The sequence below is a fragment of the Strongylocentrotus purpuratus genome, unplaced genomic scaffold (genome assembly GCF_000002235.5).
Source record: "Strongylocentrotus purpuratus isolate Spur 01 unplaced genomic scaffold, Spur_5.0 spur5_scaffold_14, whole genome shotgun sequence".
In the NCBI taxonomy this organism is placed as follows: domain Eukaryota; kingdom Metazoa; phylum Echinodermata; class Echinoidea; order Camarodonta; family Strongylocentrotidae; genus Strongylocentrotus; species Strongylocentrotus purpuratus.
The window spans coordinates 4,226,517-4,236,404 of record NW_022145599.1 but is presented as its reverse complement, the minus strand read 5'-3'; the positions used below and the strand labels follow the sequence as shown (position 1 = coordinate 4,236,404).

At 39.0% G+C, this 9,888-nt stretch overlaps 2 protein-coding genes across 2 annotated transcripts in view; both read left to right on the top strand.

The window, feature by feature from the left end:
- Positions 1-2,020, top strand: part of LOC115923706 (alpha-N-acetyl-neuraminyl-2,3-beta-galactosyl-1,3-N-acetyl-galactosaminide alpha-2,6-sialyltransferase-like) — a 4,893-nt gene extending 2,873 nt beyond the window's left edge. Inside the window, exons 3-4 of the mRNA XM_030984946.1 lie at positions 671-778; positions 1,428-2,020. Of these exons, the coding sequence (XP_030840806.1) occupies positions 671-778; positions 1,428-1,698 (379 nt within the window). The 3' untranslated portion in view covers positions 1,699-2,020. The remainder of the gene's footprint in view (positions 1-670; positions 779-1,427) is intronic.
- A 4,638-nt stretch (positions 2,021-6,658) lies between these two features.
- On the top strand, positions 6,659-9,685 carry LOC115923743 (serine/threonine-protein phosphatase PP1-like). The gene is made up of 3 exons (XM_030985017.1): positions 6,659-7,210; positions 8,689-8,894; positions 9,574-9,685. Exons 1-3 carry the CDS (start codon positions 7,133-7,135, stop codon positions 9,683-9,685), a joined length of 396 nt encoding a protein of 131 aa, XP_030840877.1. The 5' UTR covers positions 6,659-7,132.
- The last annotated feature ends 203 nt before the right edge of the window (positions 9,686-9,888 follow it).

The window sequence follows — 9,888 nt, the reverse complement described above, 5'->3', positions numbered from 1 at the left end:
ATGTTACTGGGTAAATCGAAGTTGGGCAAATTTTGTCTGATAATTGGGTTATTTTCTCCCAACCATTTACTATATGAAGTTACCCAATGAAAGGTAAAAAATAGGTTGGGTAATGTCATTGGGCAAACGTAAGTCGGGCAACATTATTATCCAACAATATAGGGTTATGTTTATTCATTAGAGGTGTCGGGATCGAGTGGATATGTCACAGGACTAAGGATTACAAGTTACGCGGTTCGAGTCCCGCCGCGGCACTATTCTCCTTTTATATTTTATCCAACTTATTTGCCCAACTAGGTGTGTAACTTATGTTACACATTATAGTGAGAGTTAGGTGAATTTCTGATTGGGTAAATTTTTGTTGGTTAAAAGTTGGTATTTTCTTTTTATCCAACATTGGGGAAATCATGCAAAATCTGTAATTTACCCAACAGTTGGTTGGACACATATATGCTGGGTAAAAATTGGGCAATTTTTTGCCCAATATTTTTTTAGAGTGTAAACGGCTATTTTTCTTCTTCTAAGAGTCCATGCACTCATGAGCCTCAATAATCCTTTCGTGGAATGCTGGAAAGAAAAGGCTTTACCTCAAGAAATCTTGCGAGTTCTTTTCTTCTTTTTCTTCTCCTCTTCTTCCTGTCCCTTATTCTTGTGTACTCTATCCTTTCAGAGCCGCGATGCGAACAAAATTCAGCACGGGCTTTGTATCCATGGTATTTGCTCTTGATATCTGTGATGAGGTGCTGGTATACGGAATATCAAGGGATGACTTCTGCAAGTATGTTTGCGATCATTTTTAATTTCATATTTCTCTATACTATACGACGGCCTCATTTAAAAAAAGAACAAGACTTAGTTTACTGTAAGGTATACGCATCCACTTATTTTGTTTAATAACCTCTGAATGAATTTCAAAGTAAAAAAAAAAAGCATTATACGCAACAAGCATTTACTTTAATGTTCTGAAAACTTACACTGGATCTGATGTAAACCAAATTATAAAGTCATTTTTTACCCTTCGGATTTTGGAAAGACTAGCGCCTCCCATTGGGGCATAATTATTATGCACCCATTTGTCTTGACATCAGGCTCTAATGTATTAGCGTACGTAATAACGCAATGTAAATAATGCATGAAATGAAGAGGTTCTGACTGGCCTACATGTAGGATTTTAAGTTCCTGAGTAGATGCAAGTCTATACTCGATGTACAGACCAGAAAGGCCTATGAGAACATAAATCCATGATTTGGAAGATTGTGATGTGAAACTGTTCTATCTAATCATTGGCTGCTCAGAGGGGCGTTATGACAAAACATAGATCTAACACCCTTCTATATAGCGAACAGCCGACGGTTTCATGTCTCTACTGATTTTATGACATCCGTTTTCTCATCCTACCATTCCTCGTCATTTTCTTCTCCTTTCAGGAAAAATCCAAAGGCAAAGGTCCCCTATCACTACTACGAACCTAAGAAAAGGAGCGAGTGTTTCTTCGTCAAAAAATCGGAGATGAATTATAAAAGTGGCCACAAGTTTTTGACAGAGCATGCGATGTACGCACGATGGTCTACCGTTCACAACATCACTTTTCGCTATCCATCGTGGAATGGCTCAGAAGCATCCGGACGCGTCGGTTCATACTATTTGAAGAAATATAAAAACACATTAGAAAAGACTTTGAAAAGCAAGAAAGGATGAGTTACAATGTTCACATCGCCACAGAGATATGTATATGCGAGACGGTGTGACAGCGAGTTTAGTCATGTTCTCCTTCTGTCCGGAGCAGTCATGAAGAAGTTTTGCCCCAGCATCATTTTTATGTTTAGGGAAACTTGTCTTGTTTGTAATTTTTATAGGTAAATGCATGTATTGATTCAACATTGAAATTTATCTTTGTAATGGACTATTGTACGCAATGTAACCATAAGGAAATATCAAGCACGTGAGTTTTTTAAAAAATAAGGGAAGATACTGATTTGTTTGTTTAATATTAAGTACTTTTAGCAAAATCTCTGGATAAAAAAAAAAAAAAAAAAAAAAAAAAATCAAAATCAAAATTGGCCAGAAATTTAATTCCTGATATTTTCTTTTCTTTTATGAAGTGCCAAATTCAGTTGTTACTTTGATGTTGCAAACAGGTCATTTCTTCATGTAGCCCCGAAAGTTACCTATAATATTCTTTTAAAGGTAAATGGGTGTTCTACTCTAGCAGAGGTGTTGATCCACGTGGGTGGTTGCCACCGTCCTCCAATTTCGGAATCGGTTTATTTTTACTATAGCTATACGCAAGGCCGTAGCCAAAGTTTGATGTTTTTTTTTTTTTTTTTTTTGGGGGGGGGGGGGGAGGGCACATACATGTAATTGATCGACGTCCTGGGGAGGGGTCTAAAAAAGTTCAAACCGATCTTTGAAAAGATTTTGGGGGCACGTCTCCCCCCCCCCCCCCCCGAGCCAGCACTCTCCCCGTCCTTTTAGTAATTAAATTGTATGTATATAAACAAAAATGCAAAAACCTGCTTTGTTTGAGAGGAGGTTCTTCAAGCCGGAGATGACGTGGTTTATTCACTTGACTCTCAATCCAGGGGTTGACCATTCGAATCCTAGCCCGGCATTAAGTTAAACGTCCTTTGGCATGATATCAATCTACATTGCCACCCTTCACCCAGATGATGCAATGGCCGATGGGAAGATACTCCTCGAATGCCAGAGCGCCTTAAATATTATCAGGGTATCTGGGTTATAATGCATGTGTGATACCTGTAAAACTACAGCGCTTAGAAACATAATAGGCATATCAAGCGCTATGTAAATATTGCTATAATTATTGTTAATATAATGTTATTTGTTACACTTTTTCACCAAACCGTCATATTCAATAACAAATTCACCGGCAACCATGCCGTGAAAAGCATGTATTTAATTTAACACGCCTTTCGATGGAATATCGGTGAACTTGTATAGGTATGATAGTTTCCTGAAGCGATGCCATGTAGAAAGCGTGTATAAAGAATTGAAAATGAAGTCAAATAAAGAAGAAAAATATATAAAAACTCCATTTCCGATTGGTATTTTTGTTCAGATTAAAGGTCCCCTCCCTCATTGTATACTGAGCATTGACAATGTATTATGATCAGAATATTATGAGCAAGTCCAAGACAAGTCCCATCCGTTAACAAGTTTTTAAATTGTATTATGGAATTGTAAACAAAAATTGATATGAATATCATGCTATTTGATCTGAGAAGTGCTGTTAGCTTGATACAGTCATCAAATAGTTCAACAGCTAATTATAGTTTTTGTGGAAAGAAATTTATGGTATTTATGTAAGTCATTAGTTTCTTGATAATTGATTGAGATGATTGTTATCACCGTTATCTTTATATTATTTTTATTACTACTATTAGTATTACTACCATCATGATCATTATCATTATTATTATTATATTATTATTATTATTATTACTATCATTATTGTATAGGAAGGGGATAGGTCGATTTAGAGAGACAGAGAAAGAGACAGAGGGAGAGAGAGGTGATCGGGAGTGGCCAAAGGCTTTGATAAGTGGAGGCAGGCGCGTACGCAGGGGGGGGGGGGGGGGGGGGGGGTGGTTGGGGGGTTAAACCCCCCCCTTTGGTACTTTTATGTGTGTAAACCCCCCTAAAAAAAACCTAAACCCCCCCCCCCCTTTTTTTTTTTTTTTTTTTTTTTTTTAATTATTAAAAAAAAAAATAAAAAAAAAATAAAAAAAAAAATTACCCCCATGGCTGACCTAAGAAAGGTGACCTTACCCCCCCCCCCCCAACGGAGCAAAATGTCAATTTTTCAAATTTCGAGACCCCCCCCCCCCCCCCAAAAAAAAAAAGTGTGTCCTCTTACCCCCCCCCCCCCCCCCCCCATAATTGTGTAGCTTATGAGACTATCACTTATGACGGACAAAGAAAACGGACAAAATATACAGTTCCTCAGGTAGACAAAGGAACATCCCTTCATTGCTATTATGTAAAAATGTGTAGAACAGGTGAACATGCATGTGACACCTGTTCCACATTTTGTACATAATAGCGGTGAAGGGATGTTCCTTTATCTACCGAGGAACTGTATATTTTGTCCGCTTTTTTGTCCGTCATATTCATAGTGTATGGACCTATTACGGATGGACATTCGTCGTTTGGTTAACGAATTCATTGTGATAGTCTCCGTCAATGTCGTCTCAATAACATTCCGTACAATTTTCTTCACTTTGATCTCACGAGTGTCACCGCCAATAAGCCGGGAGTGATTTACACACGTTAATCTACAATCGCAGAAGATAACAAATCGCTTAAAGATAAAGACCTGCACTTATGGTCATGCGATTGCATTGTGAAAGAAACGTGGAACCGATCAGAAAAGGTTGATCATCTAGCATATAAGTATTGGTGTGTACTGCAAGGTTCTGGAATCATCAAAATGATAAGAAATTTGGCCCAATCTTGATAAAGTTACAAGCACTGTACACAAAAAGATGTATATGGGACTACCCCACACGTGCGCGACACATGCGTATATCTATCAGGTCTAAATAGATATAATAATTTACCAAATATATCAATTAGTAGGCGGTTTCTCGGCAAAATTTGTATGGATCACGTATTAGTCAAAACATATTTTTGCACATGTTTGGTAATAAGAGCCTCCATTTCATATTTTGAGAGAGAGAGGGGCGTTTCCAAAACTGATCTTTACCTTTAAATCATGGGAAATCGATGTGCAGGTCTGGTTTATAATACGAAATTTCTTTTCCGTGTACTGTATTTTATTTTGAAAAACATGTTGATATTACCTGATAGAGGTTATATTTGGATTGGTGTGATTTAAAATCCTGCTTCCCCCAATTTCCTCATAATTTTCCAAAGTTACAGCGCACATGGCTTATACAGATCATGGCCTTCTAATTTTTTATAAGGTCATGGGTGTGTGCGAACCAGTAACAATACATTTCATATCGCCAAAATCGTCTACTTTTCAACTCTGCTGCTCCCCATTTGGGATTTTTTTTAATTTAAGACACACTCTTACAGAGCACACCATCCAAACAAAACCCAAGAGAGGGAAACTGCTCCTTTGTCAATGACCGAAAATGCTTACGCAGTCGTTATTGTTAAAACAGCTGAATGGGGGGGGGGGGGGGCACACGGGGTGGGTATATATATATTTTGTTGTTGGTCCCAAAAAATCGCAACGACTCAACTAGCTACTGAATAAGCGGGGGGGGGGGGGGGGGGGGTGGGGGTAAGAACGCTTTTTTTTTTTTTTTGCTCCCGAATATTTGAAAGTCGCGCCGGCCGCAAATTCGCGCAGTGGGGGGGGGGGGGGGGGGGGCCTGTGCCCCCTGGATCCGCCACTGTAAATGTGAAAGGCCCTCGTGCAAGATTAAGGCGCTTTGATTAAATTCATGGAAGAGGTAAAACCCTGCCCATCATTGTTTTCATGTTGCAAAGTTGGTTACAGGCTGAAAAGGATAAAATGGGACAGTACAGAGTAAATACAACGAAGAAATTATAATTGAAATTGTAAAAAACGTTGTAAACCTGGCAATGAGAGGCTTTTGAATCCAGTTTTAAAAATGGACATGGCTTTGCATGTGGCTAAAGCTACCGGCCGCAGGCTACGCTGACGACTGACAGCGACGACTGCCAGCTACGACTGCCAGCTATATATTTTTACATGACGAGCTAGCTGACGACTGAGATTGATTAATTGATTTTTATTCGTCAAGGTTCCAATATACAACAATATACAAGAATAACAGATCAAAATCAAGTCAGCTTGAACAGGAGAACCCATGAAAGCTCGAGAGCTTAATCCCAGTGGGATCCCCGACATACATGTACAAAATTAATAAGTTAAACATTTATAGTAATATTTACAGACAGATAGAAAAACCAAAAAAAGTTGAAAGGGTAGCGGCCTTAATTCTTAAACCATTGGAAAATAGAGTTACATACGTTTTTATACAACCCCCCCCCCCCGGCCCCTGGAAAAGCCATGTAAATATAGCCTAAACTCCAAATAAATATGCAGTGTCTTGGAGCACGTAAAGAAAGAACAATTTAAATAAATATTGGAGATGAGCCTAGAGTGTAGGGGTATATATACCAACATCTAATTTTCATTTTTTCGCTCTGAGATAACCCTTTCTATGTGCCCCTTTTTCTTCCAAATAGTATCCTTTTTTTTAAAGTACCCCCCTCCCGAATCGAAAGCTGCTCCGGAGGTCGAAAATTTGTCATCCTTATTCAGTTTTAAGGTGTGTTTTAATTCCAAAATAAAGGAGCATACTAACTTTGCAAATTGCACCTGACATTTATGTGCCATGGTTAGGCAGATTCATAGAGCTACATAGCTCTATGGGCATCTAGAGACATACTTATCCGTGCGGCGCGGAATCGAAAGCAAGCATAAATTAATACCCAATACGTATACGCTGTGTATTATTGGGTTACCATGCTAGGATTACAGTGCCTGAGCTGCCTATATAGTGTGCATGCAGTGCATGCGAACACGCACGTTTTCCGTTCGCGCTATATAGATAACGATCGCGCTCAACGCGCGCTCGCTGCGCTTGCGAATAGTGTACGTATACGTCGTAAACACGTACGTTGACGAACTTCACATCTGAGGAAGATATATCCGGAGGAGCAATTTTTTTCCTCCGTGAATTTTGTCTTGCGGATTAATACATTTAGTGGAATTAAACGGATTTTACGGAATATTTCAACTGTGATTCTTGATACTGATAGTTGGTGAGATCGTTACCTCAGCTTAAATGCTGAAATACTAAAAACTATTTTTTCTCCAAGATCCTGTGAACGGTAACTGGCCATACAGAAAAGACACGACCGTGCAGTATTGCTAAATTTGCGTCTGAACCACTTGTCTATGGTTTGCACGCAACGCAACGGGTTACAGATCGCAACGGGTTACAGTCGCATCAGTCAGTGAAGTGTTGATGGAAAATCGATGAATATATTTAATTTTGTTGTTTATTGATGCCGACAGTGGATTAAAAAAACATATATTGAATCGAGAAAACCTCTCATCTTCATCATCTCGTCTACATATTTCACGATTTTGTCTTAGATATCCACAATGAATGCAAAGTCGGACATCAATTTGGATCGGATAATTGAGCAGCTCATGTCTGTTCGTTCAACCCCCGGAAAACAGGTGAGGATGAGGTTCTATTCTAAAATCCAATTTCAGTCTAACTCTAACTAAGCTAACCGTACGGTAATACTATGTACACCTAGACTCGTGTTCTTTATGAAAAATGCTAACTGTTACTACAATACTAGGCCTACAGTCTTTACAGAAATAACCGTCTGGTAATAACTAATAATGGTATGGCTATGAGTATGACTGAGTATGACTTTATGAGGAATTCTTAATAAAACTGACATTTGGCTTGCCAATCTTCCCCCCCCCCCCCCCCCCCCACACTCCGGGAATGGAGGGACCGCATTCATGCTCCTAACATCTTTGGTAAAGCCAGGGGTACTTTTCACGAAACGAAGCCCGGCTCGTAATACACAAAAAATAGACCCTATTGTCTTTACACACCGGACTTTAATAGGGGGTGCTTTGAAAGGGAGGGAACATGCACACGCGCACTGAGTGAGGAGGGGGGGGGGGGGGTAGCCGAGACCTTCCCTAGGTGATACACAGATGGTACCCCTTGCAGCATGCACACAACAGTGGGTGTAATTTCATCACTATCTGGCGTAAAATTGTAGGTCTGAGTCTAAGCTGTAGACTCTAGTCTAGTCTACCTAGACTCGACTACGGACTAGATCTATTAAAGTAAGAACTAAGATCTAGAGTCAACCCATATCTCGTTTAGACTGTCTAATGATATCGAAATGACTAAGGCTTCAACCAATCTGTCTGGTTTTGTGAAGTTACTGCTCTTGATAAGATCTACAATCGCTGCATTGCATAACCCTCCTAGAGTCCTACACTACAGCACACAACTTACTGAACAGTCTCTATAAAGTCTAGAGGCGGTCAGTGGAGCCAGACATAGTCTCAGTCGGACAACCGTTGATATCAGAGACTAAAGTTTTTGGTCTAATCTAGAGAAATCTAGATCTAGATATAATAATATTTAATAATATTTAATTTTTATATAGCGCTTAATACAAATGTCTTTAGGCGCTTTACAAATATACTATACATTTTGTAGATTGATGTGTGCTAAAATTAACATCAAAACTCAAGCAAGAACAACATCATTTTCAAAAGAAAATACCCCCCCCCCCCCGGTCATTTTGACATTGCAAAAACAAAGATTCCCGTGCTTGAAACAAAAAAATATAAATTTCTAATGATCATTTATTACCACCAGTGTATTTGGGGTGCATAGATGTTATAGTGTATAAATTCTTGTGGACCATAATTTTCTATTCCTTTTCTCCCTCCCCTTTCTTTCTCCTTTGCCCATTTGTGCCCCCACTTCTGCATTAATTTTGCACCCCTTTCAAGTGCAACTTGCCCCTATTACTATCCATGAAACAAAATTTATCACAGTTTTACTTTGAATGAATGCTGATTATCAAATGCTTTGGTATGTACAGCAACAACAATTATAAAAAGATAAAATCACAACACTAACTGCAGCAACATTTTTCACATGATATTTCATACAGGTACAGCTGCCAGAGAATCAGATTCGGCATCTATGCCAGCTATCCCGAGAGCAGTTCTTAGAGGAACCCATGCTGGTTGAGCTAGAAGCTCCGGTAAACATTGTGGGGGACATCCACGGCCAGTATGGAGATCTCATCAGACATTTTGACAAGTGTGGCTTCCCACCAGATTCAAACTATCTCTTTCTTGGAGATTATGTAGACAGGTAAGAATTTTTCATGTATAATGCACACTGTGCGGTGCACAGTTTTCTTTTTTTCTCTTGCAACACAAATCTCCCAAAACATGCTGTTTTATCATAACCTGCTGTCAAACTTTGAAAGATGAACAAGGCCAAATAGATAACTTGGTGGGTATTTGAAACATATATTGTAGGTTAATGCATACCTGCAGACAAATAGGGAAAATACAAGCACTTAAATCATACAGTCCTGGGGGGGGGGGGTGGTAATTATCTGGAAAGGACATTACCAATCACATCGAGACTTGAGGAGATCAAAGTTTTAAAGATTGCATATAAATTGGCAGCTTTAAAAACCCTTAAAAGACAGTTTTCCGATCCATTTATTTTTTTCACGTACATGAATCATGGTTAGACTTATTTAACATTTACAGAGAAATTACCATGTTGCCTATTTGCAGATTGATGTGATCGATTCTAGATTTAATTTCAGCCCAGGCCCTCTACCACAAATGTTTGCAATCAACTGCAAATTTGAAGCAATGATTCTGATTGGTTAACAGTCAGCCTATAGAAAAATATGTGCATGCGGTGATGATCTTGATGCGCGATTGCCAATTTGTGATTGATTGAAACTTTTGAGTTTTGGGGCCCTGAAGGAGTTGAGTGAGAGGTTAATATTAGACCAATCTCTTTGATACAGAGGAAAGCAATCCCTGGAGACCATCTGCTTGATGTTGGCCTACAAACTCAAGTATCCCAACAATTTCTTCCTACTGCGAGGAAATCATGAGTGCGCCAGTATCAATAGGTAAGTGTCTCAATTGCTTTCTGTTTGCGGGTCCTTTGGAAGCCCTATTCAGACATTTGGCAATTAGCTGCCTAAAAAACAAGAGCAACAAAAAACAACAAATAAAGCCTACAAAAACTAACAAACAACATGGCAAAATAAAGTGTAACAGCATCTAGTTTTCCTACATGTACTGTACATGTACATACATAGCGTGCAAGTAAACAT